Source organism: Bubalus kerabau, chromosome 1, assembly GCF_029407905.1.
Source record: "Bubalus kerabau isolate K-KA32 ecotype Philippines breed swamp buffalo chromosome 1, PCC_UOA_SB_1v2, whole genome shotgun sequence".
In the NCBI taxonomy this organism is placed as follows: domain Eukaryota; kingdom Metazoa; phylum Chordata; class Mammalia; order Artiodactyla; family Bovidae; genus Bubalus; species Bubalus kerabau.
In genome coordinates this window covers 168,802,962-168,826,486 of record NC_073624.1, presented here as the reverse complement: position 1 = coordinate 168,826,486, position 23,525 = coordinate 168,802,962, and the positions used below count along the sequence as shown (strand labels likewise).

At 39.8% G+C, this 23,525-nt stretch overlaps 1 protein-coding gene across 15 annotated transcripts; it reads left to right on the top strand.

Annotated features, from left to right (window-relative positions):
* The first annotated feature begins 1,757 nt into the window (after window positions 1-1,757).
* LOC129622077 (transcription factor A, mitochondrial) lies at window positions 1,758-23,101 on the top strand. 15 transcript variants are annotated; one of them, XR_008699832.1, is made up of 9 exons: window positions 1,760-2,026; window positions 2,599-2,717; window positions 4,208-4,278; window positions 4,694-4,843; window positions 8,951-9,046; window positions 9,573-9,618; window positions 12,746-12,802; window positions 16,232-16,264; window positions 17,096-17,978. XR_008699832.1 is itself a non-coding variant. In XM_055539029.1 (8 exons), the coding sequence occupies exons 1-7, from the start codon at window positions 1,926-1,928 to the stop codon at window positions 12,766-12,768; spliced, it is 606 nt and encodes a 201-aa protein (XP_055395004.1). In that variant the 5' UTR covers window positions 1,760-1,925; the 3' UTR covers window positions 12,769-12,802; window positions 22,243-22,599. The 15 variants fall into 15 exon arrangements, 10 of the variants coding, with proteins under 10 accessions (XP_055394980.1, XP_055395004.1, XP_055394995.1 ...); XR_008699826.1 differs by lacking the exons at window positions 9,573-9,618; window positions 16,232-16,264; window positions 17,096-17,978 and adding exons at window positions 22,243-22,398; window positions 22,628-23,101 and having other exon boundaries at window positions 1,758-2,026; XR_008699825.1 differs by lacking the exon at window positions 9,573-9,618 and having other exon boundaries at window positions 13,283-16,264; window positions 17,096-17,901.
* The last annotated feature ends 424 nt before the right edge of the window (window positions 23,102-23,525 follow it).

Here is a 23,525-nt window from a genome sequence, read left to right as displayed (position 1 = left end):
GAGTAGATGAACTTTTAAAGCAAAATAAAGGGACAGAACCCTGAAAAACGCTGTGGTAAGTCTTCAAGTTTTATAAAGTAAATATACATAAAGCCACATGCTCTTTTGTACAAAGACAGTTTGGGTAAGTAGGTAGAATTATATTTTCTGTGTAAATACTGAATTGGGAATTAAATTATCACAGCAATGTATATGAGTCTTAAAGAATATTCACATCTGATAAAAACAGATTTATAGATCAGATTTATAAGAACTTTATAGCAAGGTTTATCAAAATGACACTTTAAAACAACAAAGACTTTAAATATTCAAAAAAATTTTTATATCTATCAAACATCTGAAAGAATAAAAACTCTAGAAAAATGTAAAGAAAAGTTGCAGAAATCAGCTAAAATGTAATTATAGGGAATTCTATCCTATACTTTTAGCTTGACATTGTAATGTAACTGTTCATTTCTTTGCCTCTGCCACTAGACTTCACTGGTGGTGAAAAGAAGGCTGTGTTTTTTATCTAAGTTTGTGGCTTTGTACATAATGTGTACTCAGAAAATAATCAAACAAACAAAACCCAACCCTGTCTCTCCCATGACAGAGTGAGAGATTTGGACAGATGACCTAAAAGGTCCCTTTCAATCCTGAGAATCTTTGAAGAGGAAGTGGTGATAGTTGCTTACCACTTAAAAGTGGGCTTGGTGGTCGCACCAAAGGGCCAGTGAAAGACTCTCAGCTCAATATGACACTAGTAAGAATTTTTTTACAAAACTATCCAACAGAGAAAAAGCTGTTTCAGGAAGTGGCTCTTTGAAATAAATGGAACCTGAGAGCTAGAAGTGTCCTTAGATAGCTTTAGATTAGGTTTTCCCAATCTTTTTTCATGCCATTGTCCACATGGAAAATGGGGGTACTGCACATCGATCAATATCTCAAGGCATAATTGTCACATGTTCTCAGAGCTTTGGTTGGGAAGACTGATCTTGTCCAACATCCTCGTCTGCAGTGGGGGAAATTAAATCTTACAGCGGGGAAGTGATATTTCCAGATCAAGACGTTAATGCAAATGATGGAGCTAGAACTCTAGTCTCCTCCCCACCAAGTAAGCAGTGTTGGATATCAAGTTTGACGATTAGGTCAGCGATAGTCTCAGTGGATGGGGCTATGGTCTGGATCTGTGTTGCTTTAAATGTGGTCCTATAACCACTGGCATCAGAGCTTGTTAAACCTTGAGGAACTTGTTAAAAAAGCTGAGACATGGGACCCACACAAACACTGAATCAGGCTCTGCGGCAAGGCCCGGGAATCTGCATTTTAAGGTTTGAAACCGTGATCCACCCCACCTCCTCTACGGTAATTTTGGACTATGCGCTCCGACTTGAACTGAGGGACTCTGCTGGGCGCATATCGCCCAGCAACCTGACCTCAGAGCAGCGTGGGCGGCACAGCTACCGCCGTTCTAGCGGTAAACTGTCTGTTACGTACTAGCCTTTCCAGTCGTCACAGACCAGCCAGGGCCCTATCCGTGTGAGGACACCGCCGTGCCTCCATCAGCCTCCTGGCCGGGCGGCTGAGCAGGCTGCCGGAGGGGTGGGGGGGTGGGGTTGGGACAGAGGCGGCTCGGCTTCGCCCCCTCGAGGCCAGCTCCCTCCGCAGGCTAGCTGGGTTGCGGTTTCCCTTCTCCGCCTTCGAGCGCCTATTTCTTCGTAGTCCCGCCCACCAAGGAAGCCAGTACAGCGCCTGCGCCTTCTACCTTGCCCCGCCTCCTATCTAATCGCAAATTAGCCGATTTCCCATAGTGCCTCGCGAGTGGCGGGCATGCTAGTACATCGGGTAGGCTCTCTCGGGGGTTTAAGGCGGCTTTGTTGCGGTTTCTCTTGTGCCAGGGCGCTGTAGGGAATTGGGGCCTGGTCAGTGCTTTGTCTGCGGATGCAATGGCGCTTCTCCGGGGCGTATGGGGCGTGCTGAATGCACTGGGAAAGTCAGGAGCGGATCTCTGCGCGGGCTGTGGCAATCGACTGCGCTCTCCCTTTAGGTAAGCCTGCTTGCCTACACCTTCGGAGGCGGAAGGGTTCAGGACGCCTTGGGGTTAGAATGTAGCCGCTGTTCTCCGCTTTCTGTCCCCCCTGAAATGGTCAGGACTGACTTGGCCCTGTGATTCCGACCTCGACCTTGTCAAGGGGATGATAGCTTTGAGACCAGGCCTTACTGCATCAGTACCCCTTGCCTTCCTTCCGGCCACCTTTCCCCTCCTCCCGTCCCTCCTCATTCTCGTACCTTGGAGCACCGGGTTCGTTGTCCCCTGCGAAGTCGCTCCAAGAGTCTCCTGCGTTCATCGAGCCATTGAGGCAAGGCCCAGGAGATGGAGATACATGCTTTCCTTCACTCTCTGCCCTTGCTAGGAGGTTAGGGCTTTGAGACTTCAGTTTTGCAAGCTCTTTCCCGTGGATAGGACAGGATTTTAAATATCATTAGTGTTTTTGCCGAAGGTGTTAGGTGTCAGATACGTAGCATCTTCATATCTTGCTTGGCATCTGTGTTCACATAATTATGAATACGGGTACTTAAATGTTTAACACTGGTTATTTTCTTTTTATTTATATGTAGTTTTGCGTATGTTCCAAAATGGTTTTCATCCAGCTTGAGTGGTTATCCAAAGAAGCCTATGACTTCATACGTTCGATTTTCTAAAGAACAGCTTCCCCTATTTAAAGCTCAGAACCCAGGTAAGGAGTTTGGGTTATATACTCTTCTCTGATGTAGTAAAGATGCTACTAAGCAGTTAAATTGCAGACTTGATTTTCAGTATCAAGGCATCTATTGAATGCAGAAACATAACCATTCTGTTTGATGGCCTGTAAAATAGATATAACATGGGACTGTATGAAAGCCACCTGCCAATGCAGGAGACATAGGAGTCGCGGGTTCAATCCCTGGGTGGGGAAGATCCCCTAGAAAAGGGAATGATGAGCCGCTCCTTTATTCTTGCCTGGAAAACTATGGACAGAGGAGCCTGGCAGGCCACAGTCCATGGATTTGCAGAGTCAGACACGACTGAAGCGCCCTCGCAGGCGTGCATAAGAAATCAGTGTACGCACAGCAGCAAGGTAACTTTACCAAATAAAAATGCTTTAAATGCAATTGAGAACTGCTGAAAGCTATTTTAAAAATAGCATGTAGAATGGAAAGGACTCAGAAAAGAGGATGAAAAAGCTAAGTTTGGGGCCTTGTGCCCATTGGCCCAGAGGACCATTGACGAATCATTTTACCTCTTGCTTAGCTCCTGCTTCTCCCACTGCAAATTATTAATAAAGTTGCAGTGAAATAATTTATGTGGATGTGTTGCATAAACTTTAAAGCTGAATACAGGTTATTGTTAATTTTAAGAGCTTTTTGACTGAAGGCCAGTTCTTGAATTTCTGAAAGATTTCCAGTTAGGTTTGTTGACTCCCTAGAAAGACGGGGTCCTTATTGGTGCTGTAGTGTAAAGATAGAGACCAAACTAGTAATGGCTGAGCTTTCCTTGTAATTCCTGAAGCTTTTTCGTATGTATTACCTCACAGGGCACTTAGGAAACCGTGAGGGCTGTAATAGGCATGTAAAGGGCTGGTTTAAGAGACACGCTTCAGTACTCACATCTTTTGAAATGTACGAGTTGAAACTAACAAGTGGTTTGTTAAATCATTTATACCTTGTCATTCCAGTTAAGATGGGAAGGAGATGGAGAAAAAGGATTTGGTTCTAGAATAATTTAGCTTGTTTGCAAACAATATTTCTCTAATTTAAATACAGGTGGTATTATATGAATCAAGACTATATTTTGTTGTTTAGTCAGGTTTTATGAACTTGGTCATTCCTGAAAGACTTGAAAAAAATGTTTTTGATTGAAATATGAAGTAGAAAACTTGTAGACAATGATTCCCCAATTGCTTTAACTTAGTAATCAATTCCTGAGGACCATTTTGGTGGTAAGTGATACTATTCCTTAATTTAATCATTAGATAATAGACTTTAACAATGTTAGATAAAATATTAAATTATTTATTGTACTTAAATTAGTTGGTTAAAGAAAAACTAAATCATTTTAAGTTGTGTGTGGTAAAATGTCTGTAAGAATACTTAATTTTAGAGCTAATGGATTATGCTTTCCTGAAAGTCTTTAGAAATTGATCCTGAGATGTAAAATGGTGATATCAATTTTTATTTCATTTCATAGATGCAAAAAATTCAGAACTAATTAAAAAAATTGCCAAGCTATGGAGGGAACTTCCTGATTCAGAGAAAAAGGTAAGCATATAAATTTTCAACATTGCTGACCAGTTATTTTGCAGGTAAGGACAACTGTTATGTCCTTTAAGGAACCAGATGCCCCAGAGGTTTTTTTTTTTTTTTTTAACGTTTGTTATCTCAAAGGAATGTCATACTTTCTCATCCACATACATGATGAGAATATGGATAAATGGCAGTGGTGATGAAGCGTTGGTTTTTGAAGCAATTTGAAGTTGGAGGCCAGTTGCTAGACCTTCACCTTGGATAACATATTTGAAGAACACGTGATTTATAAGTGGGATTTCAGAGTACATTTTCCACTTGGTGGTTCAGTCACTTTGCTGAAGTTATGCAGTTGTCCTTCCCTGTCAGGTGTGCTGTGTTTAATCGGCCGGCAATAGTTTATTACCTTCTTACTTGGATTTTTTTATAGATATATGAAGATGCTTACAAGGCAGACTGGCAGGTATACAAGGAAGAGATAAACAGAATTCAAGAACAACTAACTCCAAGTCAAATGGTATCTTTGGAAAAAGAAATCATGCAGAAACGTTTAAAAAAGAAAGCATTAATAAAAAAGAGAGTGAGTATGGTTGAAATAGTCTTTTCCTTTGGCAAAAAACTGAAATTTAAATATCTATAAATACAGGTTTGTTTTTTTTCCCTTATTTTGCTGATGTGGTAGAGAATGTACTTCAGTTAGGAAAAAACAGGATAGTTTCCTTCTGCCACTAGGACCACGTGCCTTTGAGTATATTGTAAACCGTTTTTGCTCCTTTTGGATGTGTCTGAGTTCCAGATACATAATTAGGACCGGTGTGAAAGCTGTAGGAACAGAGTTAGGAAACAGGAAAATCAGGAATAGCAAAAGTCTTGCTTCTGGGTCTTTTCTAGAGTACCTTACTGATTTGAATTGTTCTATGGGGGATGGTGAATTTGATTCTGAATATTGCTGAATGGACTGAATTCATTAACTTATCAATGTTTTAAAAATACCTATTGTAGCTAATAAAGTTAAAGTGCCTTTAGGATGAAATTCAATTTTTCCTCATTAAAAATCCCACATGGTTCAAAATTAGTGGCTTCCAATTTAAGGTATTAGTCCATATAAATTCTATTGTTTGACAGACTACATCTTTCCATACTATTAGGTGTGAGGTGGTGAACTTGCTGATCCAGTATATGTACCATAAAAAATGGTCATCAGAGCAAAAACTTACTTCTCTGAAAAATTAGATTCCAGCCTTTAATATGAAGTGATGGGATCTCTCTTCCTGATCCCTGTGTCTTAAGCCCTCCTAGCTCTTGGGTTGAGGACTCACCCAATTTCAAGTCAATGATAGTAATCTGAGACTGCTAATCCAATCAGTAAAAGGAAGCCAGAAAAAATAGGGATGGTATTTGGAGGGTGGAAAACTAGGGTTTATTCTCTCTCTTGAGTGTTCCCTTGCTCTTTAATGCACCCAGCTAGTACTTTGAGTGGGGAGGACCAGAAATGAAGATTGAGCAGATATAAGGAGTTTCTTATTCAGGTATTTCTGTTCCTTTCTCTGTTCTCCTCTATTCCAGTTCAGTTGCTCAGTTGTGTCCAACTCTTTGGGACCCCATGGACTGTAGCACGCCAGGCCTCCCTGTTCATTACCAACTCCCGGAGGTTACTCAAACTCATGTCCATTGAGTTGGTGATGCCATCCAACCATCTCATCCTCTGTCATCCCCTTCTCCTCCTACTTTCAATCAGGGTCTTTTCCAGTGAGTCAGTTCTTCGTACCAGATGGCCAAAGTATTGGAGTTTCAGCTTCAGCATCAGTCCTTCCAGTGAATATTCAGGACTGATTTCTTTTAGGATGGACTGGTTGAATCTTCTTGCAGTCCAAGGGACTCTCAAGAGTCTTCTCCAACACCACAGTTCCAGACATCAATTCCTGAGCACTCAGCCTTCTTTATGATCCAACTCATATCCATACATGACCACTGGGAAAACCATAGCCTTGACTAGACGGACCTTTGTTGGCAAAGTAATGTCTCTGCTTTTTAATATGCTGTCTAGGTTGGTCATAACTTTCCTTCCAAGGAGCAAGCATCTTTTAATTTCATGGCTGCAGTCACCATCCGCAGTGATTTTGGAGCCCAAAAAAATAAAGTCTGACACTGTTTCCACTGTTTCCCCACTATTTCCCATGAAGTGATGGGACCATATGCCATGATCTGTTTTCTGAATGTTGAGTTTTAAGTCAACTTTTTCACTCTCCTCTTTCACTTTCATCAAGAGGTCTTTAGTTCTTTACCTTCTGCCATAAGGATGGTCTCATTGGCATATATGAGGTTATTGATATTTCTCCCAGCAGTCTTGATTCCAGCTTGTGCTTCATCCAGCCCAGCGTTTCTCTTGCATGTGTGCTATATATATTGTAGTTGTCCAGTAGTGGTTGGATGTTCTTTTTTTTTCCCTCTTCAGTCTTTGTTTTCTTTACTTTCGGATTTTCAAGGATTTTTTTTTTTTTTAGCCATGCTGTGTGGCTTTTGGGATCTTAGTCCCTTGACCAGGGATTGAATGTGTGCCCCCTGCAGTGGAAGCTTGGAGTCCTAACCACTGGACTGCCAGGGAATTCCCTTTATCTCTAGCACTTCTTTTGGGTTCTTTCTTATGATTTCCCTCTGCTTACAATGCCTCTTCTTACAGGCTGTCTAGAATCCTTACCATATTAATCACAGTTGTTTTAAAATCCTGGTCTGATAATTTTGTATCCCTGCCAGTTCTGATGCTTGTTTTGTTTCTTTATGTTAGGCTTTTTGTCTTTTAGTATGCTTTGGGATTTTTTCTTGATAGTTAGACATATGATGTGCTGGGTAAAAGGAACTGCTGTATATGGGCCTTCATAATGTGGTAAGGCATGGGGCAGGGGAAGCATTCTACAATCTTATGATTAGGTCTTGGTCCTTTAATAAGGGCTTCCTTGGTGACTCAGTGGTAAAGAGTCTACCTGCCAATGCAGAAGATCAGTCGGGAAGATCCCCTGGAGAAGGAAATGGCTACCCACTCTAGTATTCTTGTCTGGGAAATCCCATAGACAGAGGAGCCTGGTGGGCTACAGTCCATGGGGTTGCAAAAGAGTCAGATATGAGTTAGCAATTAAAACACAAAAAAACCTTTAATGAGCCTGTAGCTTTGCGCTTAGGTGGTACAGGATGGCTAAAGTAAGCTGCAGTCTAGTATTTCCTTTCATTGAAGTCTTTTAGCTCTTGATAGTATAACAGCAGGTTAGGTTCTAAATGTTTATTTATGTGTTTATTTTTTATTTGACTGCACCAGATCATTAGTTGCAACACGTGGGATCTAGTGTTCCAACCATAGATTGAATCCCAAACCCCTGCATTGGGAGCACAGTCTTAACCAGGGGAGCACAGTCTTCCCCACCAGGGAAGTCCCAGCAGATTAGGTTCTGATTAACTAGTTTCCCTTGAGGGCAGGCCTTGTTAAGAATAATAAAGTACTCTGGCATTTCAAAATGATTCCTTTTCTTCCTGCTGAAAGCAAGAGGGTTTTTTTCCTTTGATGTTTACTCTGGGAATCTGGTCAAGTTCCTGGAGAAAAACCTCACAGTATTATGAGGCTTTCCTCTGAATGGTGGTAGCTCTCAGAGCTGTCCACATGGAGCTTCCAGCAGTTAGTCAGCTGTGGTTCAGTTTCCTCCACACCACTGGTTTCCATTCCTCTATCTGTTCCAGTAAGTCTCGACTCCCTGTGTTCACCTGTCTGTGTCTGTCTCTCCAATCTTGGGAGCAACAGTTTGCCCTGTGTCCCCTCTTCAGTGGATCCAAGAGAGTTGATTTTGCAGTCTGATCAGCTTTATACTTATTGGATGGAGTGCTGACTTCCAAACTCCTTACATGTAGAACCAGAAACTTGAAAGTCTGAGTGACTTTTCCCTAAGACGTCCATTTGCTCTCCCTGTTGGAATTTTTCTTCCCATTAGATTCCCAGTTCCAACTGCTGACAGTTTAGGTGAGAGGTGTGGGGACCAGGAAGTTGCAAGTAAAGCACCTAGAAGAAATACGTAGCGGTAGCTCTAGAAACAAAAGGGGAAATGCAGAGTTAGGTTGGGAAATGCCTCCTCTCCTGAGAGGTTCAGGGCTGAGAAAGTGATCTCTATATGTCAATCAGAGGAGCCCTGCTTATGAATGAAAGTTGGGTTTGTTATTGACTGTAAACCAAATTGCCATTAAAACCCCCATCATTTTATAAATTTCTGTCTAAGCTTAGAAACTCGGTAGGTTAGGATGGTGCCGTGTCCTTTGTGAGATAATGCGGCAAATGCGCTAATGTTCTTGAGCTGTCACGTGGAGGTACGTAGTGCTTTGTCCAAGAAGTGGTGCCTTACAAAGATAAAACAGTTTTTTTAATGTTTAAAAAGATTTTGTACATACTGCTCATTTATTCAGTTCATGGAGACCATGAAAATAATATGTAAAGAAAATGTTTCTGTATGAAAAGTAACTCATAAAATCTGTTAGAATTTTCAAAACAGTACTATCAAAAATTCTGATCCCAAGAGGGAACAATCGCATACTCATAATGTTCATTTTAAAGAATATTCTGTAATTCATGGTAGTGAATGAAGTTTCTCTAGGTAAAGTTAAGTATCATAGAGTTTAAAACTTTATCTCATCTTTCATTTTTTTTACTCAGGAGTTAACAATGCTTGGAAAACCGAAAAGACCTCGCTCAGCTTATAACATTTTTATAGCTGAACGTTTTCAGGAAGCTAGGGATGGCACATCACAGGTAAAACAAAACTCTGTATGTTTTAAAAATGTTTATTCTAGTTTTTAAAATAGTATAGACAGGAAACTTTAGGGGTGCAACCTCTCAAGTGCTGAAAAAAAGTGGTAAATTACTATAAAGAAATAGTATATATAAATAAGACCTAAAAATCCTTTTTCTTACCACATAAAATGTTTAAAATTTGAATGTGTATATATACATATTCAGCTATATATATACATAGTCAACTTTTTAAATTAAAAAACAAAATTTTCACCTTTATAGGAGTGTTCAAGTTCTGGAGACTTTTCTTATCCAGCACTTCTGAATGGTTTTACAATCACTGGGAGAGAATGAGAGATAGAGGTATAATGTTTCATGCTGGGATTTGAGTGTGGCTTCATGTTACGCCCTTTAAACATTTTTGGTTATCCCATGGTAATGAATGTATTATATTACACATATGAATGGCATCTATGACTGCAGAAAGAAGAAAAAAGCTTGTCATTCTTGCTGTGGCTTAGTCTTTCCTTTATTTCCTTTTTAGAGGCTCCAAATTGTCAGTTGTATTATTCCTCTTATAATATGCCACGGTAAGAAAAGTTGTCTGCTTGGATTCCTAATTCTTGTCAATGTGAGATGAAGGTTTTTGCCACTCTGATTCTTTGGGTTATTTAGATCTGTAGTTCATTTCACAAATCCTGTTGGACATATGATTAAATGATGTATATATGTAATGTATTTTTCTGGCTATATATGATTTCACTGATTACGTCCCTTGGGATTTTATTTTCCTTTTGAAAAGTAGTACCATTTTATTTAGTGTTGTAGGACATTGTAGGTTACTTCTGAAAAACAAAAAGGGGATCTTCTCGGATCAGGGATTGAACCCATGTCTCCTGCATTGGCAGGTGGATTCTTACCACTGAGCCACCAGGGAAGCCCTGGATTTTAAATTTAGTTTCCATGGCCCTACATTACTAAAATAGCAGGCCTGTTTATTTTTTTAGTTGGAATTTGCTCAGTCACTAACTTACCTTGGATTTCGTTTTATTAGTATAAGAAGGTTTTGTGTTAGAGAATCCTTCTGAATCAGTAGTTCTCAACTCTGACTGCATCTTGGAATCACCTCAGAAGCTTCCTGGCTGGCCTTTATCTCTGAAAATTAAAATTAATTTAATTATATCATTTTTATTCATGTAAAAAAGTGCATACTCATAGTTTTAAAGAATCAAACTGAGGCTTGTTATGAAAGATGCACGTTTTACTGTGCTTCATATTCCTTACTCCAGAGCAAATGCATCTATTTTAGCTGATTCTGGTAGGATTTACCTCCATATCTCTAAACAATATTCTTATATTGTTACTTCCTGATTTTTCTAAAATTCTAAGCATTACCTATATTTTAGGCATTATCTCTCACTATGTAAGATGAACATTTAACTCTATCTCATTGCACTGTTCACTCTTCTATCACTCTACCTCCCAATATAGTTACCATAATTTTGGATAGTTCAGTATTGAGTACTTAATACTATTATGTGTGCATGCTCATTTGCTTTAGTCATATCTGACTCTTTGTGACCCTGTGGACTGTGGCCTTCCAGGCTCCTCTGTCCATGGGATTCTCCAGACAAGAATACTGGAGTGGGTTGCCATGCCCTCCTCCAGGGGATCTTCCTGACCCAGGGATCAAACCAGTGTCTCTTAAATCTCCTGCATTGGCAGGTGGATTCTTTACCACTAGCGCCATCTGGGAAGCTCAGTGGCTCAGCCGGTAAAGAATCTGCCTGGAGAGGAGAGCCGGGTTTGATCCCTGGGTCAGGAAGAATCCCCTGGGGAAAGGAATGGCTACCTACCCCAGTATTCTTGCCTGGAGAGTGCCATGGACAGAGGAGCCTGGAAGGCTATGGTCCATAGGGTTGCAGAGGTGGACACAACTAAGCGACTAACACCTTCCGCACTTGGAGCGTGGGAGGAGCGCTGCTTTTCTGCTCCGCAAATGCTCTGTTGGTAGTGTCCTTTCCCATTGTCTTTGTCGCTGTGGGTTTTATGCCTTTAGAAATTTTAGTTGTTTAATTAAAAAACATAAATCACAGAAATGAATTGCTTACAGTTCTGAAGGTTAAAAGTCCATGATCAAGGCCACATCCTGGTGAGGGCCCTCTTCTGGTTCATAGCTGGCACCTTCTCTCTCTGTGTCCTCCCATGGTGTGAGTGCTCATTTAATGTGATTTTAGATAGCACCAGAAGTAAATACCTTCCCATCCCTTTAATTTTTTTTTCCATAAATTAGTTTTTTAGGTGAAAGATTATTTATGCATGCAGCTTCATAAATTATTGTTTAACACACGGAATATGAAACTTATGGATTAAATATAAGCAAAAAGATACATTATGAAAGAACTAAAAGCATGAAAGCAATTCTTTCCAAAGCTAAGAGAGCAGTTATTTAATGAGTAACTATCCCTGAATATACTAGATGTATTTATAAAGGTAAGCTTAAAATACTCAAAATAGGCTCAGATACTAATCTGGGTACCTCACTTTTTGTTGATAGGAAAACAAAATTCAGTGAAAGTTCTGGTCAGAATAGTGAAGTTAATAGTTTTAACTCTACTTCTTAAAATCACTGATGATATCCTCCTGCCTTTCATAGGCACTTTTCATCCCCCTCTCCCTCACATTCTCCGCCTGTCTCTCTCTCTTCTGTGCTCCTCATTCTCCACCCGCCCATTTTCCTCTTCAGTCTTTGCTCTCTGGTAGCAACACCACAGGCTGTGTGAGGTGTACTCACTGTCTCTCTGCCTCTCCTCCAACTGTGGGATTCCTGCATCCCTTTAATTTTGTAGATTAAAGCTCCCAAACCTAAGGGAGGTCATGGAGCTTTTTCCGGGTCACATAGCTCAGCTCAGCTGTGTAGGAGAATCTGTGCTGTGTGGCTCCTGTGATGAGAGCTGGAGCACAGCGCACAGGCATCAGAGCTAAGAGAGCACGTGCACCACGGAGGGGACGGAACGGTGTTTGAGGCGAGTCTGTGACAGAGGAGCTTATATTTTAATATTAATATCTTTGAATTCAAAAAGATAAATATCTGCACAAACAAAGGAACCATCAACAAAATGAAAAGTAATCCTACCAAATGGGAGAAAATAATTTGCAAATAATTTAGAGAACTCATATGACTCATTCCCCCACCCCAGAAGAAAAAAATCTGATTAAAAAATGGGCAAAGGACCCGAATAGATATTTTCCCAAAGAAGACATAGAGATGGCTAACAAGTATATGAAAAGGTGCTCAACATCATTGTCAGGGAAATGTAAATCAAAACTACAATGAAATACTCCCTCATATTTGTTAGAATGGCTATTATAAAAAAACAAGTATTACTGAAGCTGCAGTAGAAGGGGAACCCTTGTGCTGAAACGGTAACTCAGAGAGCACGTAGACACGAGCAACACGTTGGTGACTGCGCGGCTGCTGGCTGGGGTGGGAGGGTGGGACGGGCACAGGCGGTCGAAAGGCACAGACGCCAGTAATCACTGCACTGTGCACCTGAGCGTATTGTTACGTGTCAGTTACAGCTCAGGTTTTTGAGGAGTCTTTGCCTGTGATTCTTGATATCTGAGTGTGTGTGGTTGGAATGATTAATAAAACAGCATCTTTCTTTAATCCCTGAAGTCCCTATATCTGGTACTTAAATGTATATTGTTTTACAGGTAAAGCTGAAAGCTATAAATGAAAACTGGAAAAATCTCTCTAATTCTCAAAAGCAAGTAAGTAGTATGGTTTTAGTCCCAAATGCCTAGTTAGGATATCTGTGAGAATATATTAGGGCAAGGCTTGATTCATGTGAAAACAACTTTATATTACACAGTGTTTTAAAATCATTGTCATATTCTTGGAACCAGTTGGGCTTTTTTCTTTTGGTAGTTTTTGATTCCATATCAAACTGGTGTTTAAAACAGTGACCCTCGTGACTTGGTGTCATCGTACCCAGTGATGATCACACCCTGCGCCTGCTGCTTTTCCACACTCCAAACCCTGAAATTGTAGCAACTTCATTAATACTTAAAAACCTTTATCTCTTATCTGTTTCTCATCTAAGTTTTATCTCACAAGAATATTTCTTTCCAGCCCCCCTTTAACATATAGAATAGTAAAATAATTTCTAGAATATTTTTGGAGAGCATCCCAGAAATTAACTGCAAAGATTCCGCTAAAGAAATCATTTTAACAATTACACTCTTTCTCAGGTATATATTCAGCTTGCTAAAGATGATAAAATTCGTTATCATAACGAAATGAAATCTTGGGAGGAACAAATGATGGAAGTTGGACGAGAAGATCTTATACGTCGCTCAATTAAATACCCAGCAAAAAATGACCCTGAGAAGTTTTAAAATAGAAGATTGAGTTATGTTCATAATGGATAGACATAAGAAACCAACTAGGTCTCAATACCGGAAGCTGTTGTAAAATTAGAATGGATAAAGTTGGTGAACATTTATATTTAATTCCTTTTCTGTAGCCCATGGACTTCTGCCAGCCAATTCAATACATTTTGTATTGGTGTCTTGCTTTTGAAAACCCAAACAGATAAGAGTGCATGTGGAATTTATTTTGTGTTTAGGAACTACTGAGCATCAAAATAATCCATGCAATGTAGCAGTGAATCATTTTACCTTTGATAAAGGTAAATCAGACTGTGAAGTTTTTTTATATTTGGTGATTATGGAAAAAATATTCTTGTTTCCTTATATTATGGAAGCAGGAGTTTCCTATTCATAAGTATCTCAAAGTTTGTAGAAGCCATAGTGTTCTATGATATAACTGCATTTTTAAAAGATCATCCAGAACTCATGCTGGTAAATTCCAAATCCTGGGTATAATTCATATTATAATCAGAGTTGATGGTTGTACATTTGAGGAATTTCTGGTGTCAGTTGCAGCTTTTATAAAAGGGATAGATTTATAAACCTTTTCCTTATTATCTTTTTCCTAAATTAAAAACTAAAAAATTATGTACCAAATCTATGCATATTGTTTTATATTGCATAGAATAAAAATTATGTGTTTCCTAATTATGTTTTAAGGTGAAACATTCATTTTATAGCTTTCTGGGATTTTTGTTTGTTTTTTTAAACAAAGTAGGAGTTTGTATACTGAATTATTTTTTATCTTATGTAAATATATTTATCCAGAAAGTAGAGAACTTACTTGGTGTAAGTTTTAAAATGAGAGATCTAAAAAAATCATGTCTCCAAAGTCTCTCAAATTGGAACCTATAATTTTTAAACATTTGCATAACATATAAAAGCCTGTATAATAATTAATAGCCAGTTCTAGCCTAATGCGCACATCCAGCCCACTGCCTGCTTTTCATGGCCTTGTCAACTAAGAATTGTTCACAGTTTTAAATAGTTAAAAAAACTAAGCATACTTCAAGACACATGAAAATTAATATGAAATTCAGTGTCCATAAAAAAATGTTTTATTGGAACACAGCCACACTCATTGTTCATGGCTGTTTTTGTACAATAGTGCAGTTGACTTAGTTGCTAGGGAGAGGTGCAGCCTGCAAAGACTGACCCGTATAGTGTGGAATGAGATGCTCTTAAGTTACTTGCTGTGGCTCAGTAAAATACATCTTAACAGTTTTCCAGTTAGCATTTAAACCTTACACCTTCTAGCATTTGATTATCTTCTTAACAAGAGTCAAAGGTTTTCAAAATCCACACCAGCTTTTTGAGCAAAATATTCAACTGTCATCGTCAGTTCACATGAATTTATAACTCAAAATTTATATATTTACTTTGTATTTTGCAAAATATGCAAAAAAAAAAAAAAAAGTGTGTATTCTAGATCTCCAGAAAGAAGATTTTTGTAGTTTGTGGATAGAAAGTAAGTAAAAGAATCACTAAAAAATGACTTGTTACGTACTGAACTTGGCAAAGGTCGGGACTGTAGAGGAAACTACAGCTTTAAGAGGACTAGCCTAAGATTTAAATATATGGAGTTGTTTGAAGTTTTCAAGCAGCTTTCCTTTGTGAATGGTAATGCAGGACAAAGCCTGCCATTATGTAAATGACCCTTGGTCTGAGGCTAGAGTGTTCTGGGGAAGAAGAGATAGGGAAGAAAAGGACATTTGCTAGTGTCTCTCTCAAGCTTTCTCAATTAGGTTTCCAGGAGAGAATTAAGCCCTAATTCCCTATGGCTTCTAGAATGGTACTGATTTTGTACCAGCCTTAGGAGAATGGAGAAAATAATCACTCAAATAATTTACTGTATTCTGTGCTTCAGATGAGCCCAGGGAGCACATGGGAGTCAATGTTCATAATATTATAGAATGGGTGAGAAAGAGAAATGAATTATAAACTCCTGTAGCACAAATGTATAAAGCACGTCTTTGTACCTACCTTCCGAGCTCTAGGCATTTAGCTGCCTGTACTGTTTTACACCAAACACATTCAAATATCTTCTTGAATATACTGGGAAGTTCAGTGTCTACTAAGTTCTCATGTATATACTTCTTAATATAGGGAGGACACGTATGAAGCAGTAAAAGGAGATATAGCAAAACCGTTTTGTTTCTAAAAGGGTGTCATTGTTAGTACTTTAAATATTAGGATAATCTGATTTCACACCTTTCTTAATAAACTTCAGTACATGGCATACCATGTATTAAATGCCATCCAATTTAACAGTATATACAACTACTCTGTTATGAAGAATGAGAGCTTATATCAATAACCAGTGGCTAGGTGTGTAACCGGTGGCCATTCTTAAATTGACTGAACAAGAAACTAAAAGCTAAAGAATTGTGACCCGGGAAAAGAAGCTTAAGTGAGAACAGTGTTTATGCTGTCTGAGCAGTCAGTCACAGAGACGCTTGTGTTCACTAGAGTACCAATATTAGATTTTATAAAGTAGTTTGACAAGGGTGTGTGTAATTATTTTCTGATGTTTAAGGTATATGTGCAGATTCAGCCTACTGTAATAATGTAATTTTGCCATTGCTTTTGGCTAACTCCTTTTTTGGAAATGCCTTTTTTTTTTTCTTTTTTAAATAAGGTATATGCTTTTTTAAATAGTTGGCCATGAATGTGTATATTTACATTTCTGAATTAAAATGGAGTTAAAGTAACTAGCAAATTTTATTGATATTTCTGACATTTACTGTACCTGAAATTAATCACCACCAGATTGTGCTAAAGCAGCAAGAACTTCTTATATAGGTAAGTAATTACTTTCCATTATTTCTCTTAATTTTACCAGTCTTTTTACTGTAAGAGTACTCCAACAACAACAAAAAATACTCTCTTCCTTCCTTTTCTCTCCTCACAGCCACTATTCCTCTTCCTTTTCAAAGCACCAAGCTCTTACAGACAAATTTGAAATGTTACAAGTGCAGATAATATGTTTTGAAATTTTAAAGCAGTAATATTCTTTTAAATTGAACTTTTGGGAAGAATAAGAAATGAACATATTTATTATTATTTTCAATATAATATTTTCCAAATAGTAAAACTGTACAAAGTTAGTATCATCATTCTCTCACATTGTTCACAAATAAAATATTTTTGGTAATTAAATCCTTGATTATATTTGATGGGAAATACATAAAACATGAAACCATCTTCTAGCACATTAAAAATACTTAAAAAAATTTTTACTGGCTAAGAAACTACATACTTAAAATTGACTGTAAACAAAAATTTTAAATAGGCTAAACATTTAAAAATTACCCTAATGGCAGAAAGTAAAGAAGAACTAAAGAGCCTCTTGAAGGTGAAAGGAGAGTGAAAAAGCTGGCTTGAAACTCAACATTCAGAAAACTAAGGTAATTGCATCTGTTCCCATCACTTTATGGCAAATAGAAGGGAAAAAATTGGAAACAGTGACATGTTATTTTCTTGGATTCCAAAATCACTGTGGATGGTGACTACAGCCGTGAAATTTTAAAAGACACTCCTTGGAAGGAAAACTATGACAAACCTAGACAGTGTATTAAAAAGCAGAGACATTACTTTGCTGACAAAAGTCTATAGCCAAGGCTGTTTTTCCAGTAGTCAGGTACAGAAGTGAGAGCTGGATGATAAAGGAGGCTGAGCACTGAAGAGTTGATGCTTTCAAACTGTGGTCCTGGAGAAGACTCGCGGACTGCAAGGAGATCAAATCAGTCAATCCTAAAGGAAATCAACCCTGAATATTCATTGGAAGGACTCATGCTGAAGCTGAAGCTCCAATACTTTGGCTACCTGATGTGAAGACCTGACTCATTGGAAAAGACCCTGATGCTGGAAAAAATTGAAAGCAAAAGGAGAAGGGGGTGGTAGAGGATGAAATGGTTAGAATCCAAACTGTCCGATGAAATTCATCCACCTCTGAGCCCTGCAAAGAATTGCCTGTTGAGTACAGTGCTGTTGCATTTTATGGAAATATAAATTATGCATATTTAAAATAATATGAATAAATATTTGAAAGTTGTATATTATGCACGATGTTTGAAATAGTACAATATTAAAATTTTTAAAAATGGCTTGGAGTCATAGAATTTCAAAACACTCTTGAGAAGCAAAGTGAGGGTAGTGTTTGATATTACTATATGCAGTCACCTTTAACACAAAATTTAACTATCATGTGTCAGTTTCCTATATATGTTGTGTATGTGCTTTGAAAGTTTTGTAAATGATCTGCTGACTTGTACTACTATTTTAATGTTCAGTGTTGTTATAATTCAAAAATTTTTTTTAAAAATCAGCTAACCCAAATATTCATTTAGGAGTGGTGGTAATGCTTGTGCTGTAAAATATTTCTAAAAATTGGTAACTGGAACAGAATAATGTTTGTAATAAAATTTAATTCTGATGCACTGTTTAGTTGGATTGATAGATAATAGCTTGGGATACTTAGAACCTATGGAGCAGATTAAAGCAAAACTCTATCCTATTTGTAGATTGTGATTTTTTTAATATAAATTTATTTTAATTTGAGGCTAATTACAATATAGTAATTGTAATAAAGTAATATTGGTTTTGCCATACATCAATATGAATCTGCTGCGGGTGTACACATTTCCCATCCTGAATCCTACTCCCACCTCCCTCCCCATACCATCCTTTTGGGTCATCCCAGTGCACCAGCCCTGAGCATCCTATATCATGCATCGCACCTGGACTGGCGATTCGTTTCACATATGATATTATACATGTTTCAATGATGGACTCTGTGGGAGAGGGCGAGGGTAGATCTATGGTTTTTAAGAATTCTGTCTCTGGAACCCTCCTGGCAGTCCAGTGGTTAAGACTCTACAGTTCCATTGCACAGGGCATGGGTTTGATCTTGACCTGAACTAGACTCCTGCATTCTGCCTGGCACAGCCAAAAACAAAAAGACAAAAAGGAATACTCTCTGCACTTTTTTCCTATGGGAAAATTAGTACTTGATGAGTGAATCTTGTCCACTCCACTACTGTGTATTATATAATACATGGGCTTGTTGAATCTTGGTTTTAAAAAGACAGCTTCAAAAACCTAACACAACCTCTGTAAGACACTCTTAGGATGAGGCACTTAGAATATGGACTTTGTATTAGATGCTGTTTATGGTTAAATTTTCTAGGTGGGATAATGGTATTGTGATGATGTAAAAGTATGTCCTTAGAAGACACGGGATGGCACATGTAGGGCTCCGGTTTCCTCACAAGTGAAGACACATCAGATAAAGCCAGAGAAAGATACCAACATCTGGTGATTCCAGATGAAGTATGCCTGCTCACTGAGTCTTCTAAATTTTCTGTTGAAATTGTTGAAATATTTGGACAATTTTAAATATATTGGGAAATATATTGACCAAGAAAATGTTTATATTGCTTACTGAAATTCTTATGGCTTGGAAATCCCATTTGGGTAAAACATCAAATGGTTGTGCATGTTGGAGAGATGATACTTTTTTTCAGTTGTGCATTTTCACTCATCGAACAGTTTTGTGTATTGCCAATGTCAACCAAAAAAGAATGCACAACCTAAAAGTTGCGAGTTGTTTTATACAACAGACATTCTTAGGACTTCAGGCCTGGGAGGCGGCCTCTCAAGTAACCTTTGAAAAATTGCTCCAAGGAGGCGAGGGCGTTAGCTAGGATATACAGGGGTTTTGCACAAAGGGTAGATAGTCTGAATGACACAAAATTATTGTAAATTAAAGGAAAACCAAACATCTCAAGGAGTTTAGCGCTTTTCTAGGCATGGGAAGATAGAGGACTCTGGGCTCAAACCAATCCTTTGATATGCACCTCGGCTATGGGCCAGTATCCTGAGCTTCCTCAGGGTGCAGGGGGTGTGGTTGCAATCTGAAGGCTGCCAGAAGACAGGTATTCCTTGTTTCCTTTCTGGGTTCCCTTCAGTTCCGTTCAGTTCAGTCGCTCAATCGTGTCCGACTCTGGGACCCCATGAATCGCAGCACACCAGGCCTCCCTGTCCATCACGAACTCCCGGAGTTACTCAAACTCATGTCCATCAAGTCAGTGATGCCATCCAACCATCTCATCCTCTGTCGTCACCTTCTCCTCCTGCCCCCAATCCCTCCCAGCATCAGAGTCTTTTCCAATGAGTCAGCTCTTCTCATGAGGTGGCCAAAGTACTGGAGTTTCAGCTTTAGCATCATTCCTTCCAAAGAACACCCAGGACTGATCTCCTTTAGAATGGACTGGTTGGATCTCCTTGCAGTCCAAGGGACTCTCAAGAGTCTTCTCCAACACCACACTTCAAAAGCATCAATTCTTCGGTGCTCAGCCTTCTTCACAGTCCAACTCTCACATCCATACATGACCACAGGAAAAACCATAGCCTTGACTAGATGAACCTTTGTTGGCAAAGTAATGTCTCTGCTTTTGAATATGCTATCCAGGTTGGTCATAACTTTCCTTCCAAGGAGTAAGTGTCTTTTAATTTCATGGCTTCAGTCACCATCTTCAGTGATTTTGGAACCCCCCCAAAATAAAGTCTGACACTGTTTCCACTGTTTCCCCATCTATTTGCCATGAAGTGATGGGACCAGATGCCATGATCTTGGTTTTCTGAATGTTGAGCTTTAAGCCAACTTTTTCACTCTCCTCTTTCACTTACATCAAGAGGCTTTTTAGTTCCTCTTCACTTTCTGCCATAAGGGTGGTGTCATCTGCATATCTGAGGTTATTGATGTTTCTCCTGGCAATCTTGATTCCAGCTTGTGCTTCTTCCAGCCCAGCATTTCTCATGATGTATTCTGCATAGAAGTTAAATAAGCAGGGTGACAATATACAGCCTTGACGTACTCCTTTTCCTATTTGGACCCAGTCTGTTGTTCCATGTCCAGTTCTCACTGTTGCTTCCTGACCTGCATAGAGGTTTCTCAAGAGGCAGGTCAGGTGTCTGGTATTCCCATCTCTTTTAGAATTTTCCACAGTTTATTGTGATCCATACTGTCAAAGGCTTTGGCATAGTCAAGCAGAAATAGATGTTTTTCCGGAATTCTCTTGCTTTTTCAATGATCCAGTGGATGTTGGCAATTTGATCTCTGGTTCCTCTGGCTTTTCTAAAACCAGCTTGAACATCTGGAAGTCCACGGTTCACGTATTGCTGAAGCCTGGCTTGGAGAATTTTGAGCATTACTTTACTAGCATGTGAGATGAGTGCAACTGTGCAGTAGTTTGAGCATTCTTTGGCATTGCCTTTCTTTGGGATTGGAATGAAAACAGACCTTTTCCAGTCCTGTGGCCACTGCTGAGTTTTCCAAATGTGCTGGCATATTGAGTGCAGCACTTTCACAGCATCATCTTTTCAGGATTTGAAATAGCTCCACTGGAATTCCATCACCTCCACTAGCTTTGTTCGTAGTGAAGCTTTCTAAGGTCCACTTGACTTCACATTCCAGGATGTCTGGCTCTAGGTGAGTGATCACACTATCGTGATTATCTTGGTCGTGAAGATCTTTTTTATACTCTGTATATTCTTGCCACTTTTTCTTAGTATCTTCTTAAGTTCCTGCATTCCCTTAGGGCTCACCAATTAATGCTTAAAGGTGGCCATAACCACGGATGACTATGACGTCCTTTGTTTACTGATATGGCAGGCAGTATTCCATTTCTCACAAGTAATTCTGAGAAGCTGGCATATTTTATCATGATTACTACAATTGTGAACACCACCACACTGAACTGCTGTGCCTCCTGGGAGAAGCCCTATTGCCAACAGGTTTTCAAATTTTGCATTCTAGGTCTCTTCTCCCATCATTTCTTCCACCTGCGTCAGGATCTCAGCTAGAGGAACAGCCACCTCACATCCCCGTCCCTACTCTGATCGACGGTTTAGGTCTCACTGCCAGCTGGCACCCCACTCCAGTACTTTTGCCTGGAAAATCCCATGGACGGAGGAGCCTGGTGGGCTGCAGTCCATGGGGTCGCGAAGAGTCGGACACAACTGAGCGACTTCACTTTCACTTTTCACTTTCATGCATTGGAGAAGGAAATGGCAACCCACTCCAGTGTTCTTGCCTGGAGAATCCCAGGGACAGGGGAGCCTGGTGGGCTGCCGTCTATGGGTCGCACAGAGTCGGACACGACTGAAGTAACTTAGTAGCAGCAGCCGGCTTGTGGCCAGGACACCGCCTGCAGGCCAGATGTGGAAGTGCCCTTCAAGTCGGACAGGCGCTCTGGCGCATGCGCCGCCTGGCGCGCAGCCTCAGTCCGGTGCGGCGGGAACGAAGCGCTCTTGGGGGTGGCCGGTGCGAACGGCAGGTCGAGCTTGCGTGAGGGCCTGCTTAGGCCTTCCCTTTTCCACTCTAATAGGTCAGGAAAGATTCAGAGAGGCCAGCTAGTGCCTCAAAACCGCACCGGCAGTGGGAGACGGCGCCAGGATGCACATCTACGTTAGTTTCCTCCCCACAAAACCATCTGCTTAGTCTGGCGTTGTATTTGTCCCTACACTGAGCCAGAGGACATCACTTGCTGTATAACGTGGACTCTTACCACGGGGCACTTGTATTTCTAGGTTTCTGGGTGTTCCTTAAGGGCTCTGGGATCACAATTCAAATGAGTTATGGGCCTGGCCTGATGTGTCCAGCCTGTCTGTTTTCAGAAGTCCTGATTTGAATTTATTGAAAGACCTACCTGAGATGTGGGGGCTCTGGAAGTTGGATTCCTCAAGTAGGTTCCAACTAAAATGATTTTGTCCCTTAGGTTCAGCTCCTGGTTCAAAGCCGATCTTATAAGGTTAAGAGGAATCTCACCTGGAAAGTGGCTCATCCGAGTGGAGACCTCCCACCAGGACCGCGGAACCCATGAGGAACAAGGCCAAGAAAGCAGATCCTAAATTGGCACAACGGATAGCACAAAGTAACCCTTGTGCTCTCCAAGCCTCCCTTCAGACTGTGACAACCTGTTTGAACTGGAGAGGAGAGATGAACTGGGCTAGGCAAGGGGAAAATTTGCCTAGGACATTACACTTTTGAGGGTTTGAGAGAGCATAGTATGGGGGAAAGATATACCACTTACCACTAAGAAAATGTTATCTCAGACATTCTTAAAAGCCCTTGACTTATTTCAGATTCTCCACTCTTTGCAGTTCCTGAGGAGGCCTCACAACACGCCCCTTATCACATGGAGCACTGAGAGCTGTGTATGCTTCCTTCATCCTCACTTCACAGACACAGGAAGTGAGTGAAGGAAAGAGCTTCGTGGATTACTAGTTTCTGCCCAGCACGAAAGATGAAGAAAACTCAGCCCCAGAGGATGAATGTCCAGGTCATCCCATTCTTAGCAGCCTAGCCAGTAGTCAGATTTTCAGACACAGTTAAGTCAAACTTAGTTCCTATCAAAAGACTGAGAAACTACTGCCAACGTAGTTAAGGACCAAAAGATGTTTCTAAGGAGGACATTTCATCTAGCTAGTGTACGGAGCGTATAGGTAAGAGAACCAGGAAATGCAAGGCAGGTCAGATCTCTTGTGATCTATTCTTTCTCCTCCAGCCCCACTCTTGTTCTCTACATGTAGTGTCCTTGATCCCACAGAAAATAACAGATCTAAAGTGAGTTAATCTTTTTCTCCTTTGTTTAGTGTCTTATATGAGACTTTTTAGGGTGAGTAAGTTAGAATGGAAATACAGAAATAGATGAAAACCAACTTCAAGGATAATATACAGGAACACATCAGTACCAGGATGAAGTAATATGCAGAAATACGCAGGTTCTATGCTGTTACTATTCTGTGCTATTGTTGACCCAGTTTGTGTTTTCTCATAGTCATAGCAAAAATGCAAATATTGTTACATGATTTGTGTTGGCCCTTAAAGAAATCATCATGCTAATTCCTCATGAGAAGGTAAGAATCCTAAAAACAAGTTTCTTTCCTAATCTTCCTGTAGGTATTACAGTAAATAATCTTTCAGTGACTATGGGAAATGGGTGCAACCAGCTGCTGCAATTGCCCCTCCGGGAAGCAGCACTTTGTGTTGAAGGAGAGT

Excerpts from the sequence above, each read along its gene's own strand:
- LOC129622077 (XM_055538996.1), top strand. The coding sequence starts at position 1,926 with ATGGCGCTTCTCCGGGGCGTATGGGGCGTGCTGAATGCACTGGGAAAG. Across the intron at positions 2,027-2,598 it reads CGACTGCGCTCTCCCTTTAG|TTTTGCGTATGTTCCAAAAT; the intron begins GTAAGCCTGCTT and ends ATTTATATGTAG. Across the intron at positions 9,047-12,745 it reads CTAGGGATGGCACATCACAG|GTAAAGCTGAAAGCTATAAA; the intron begins GTAAAACAAAAC and ends ATTGTTTTACAG.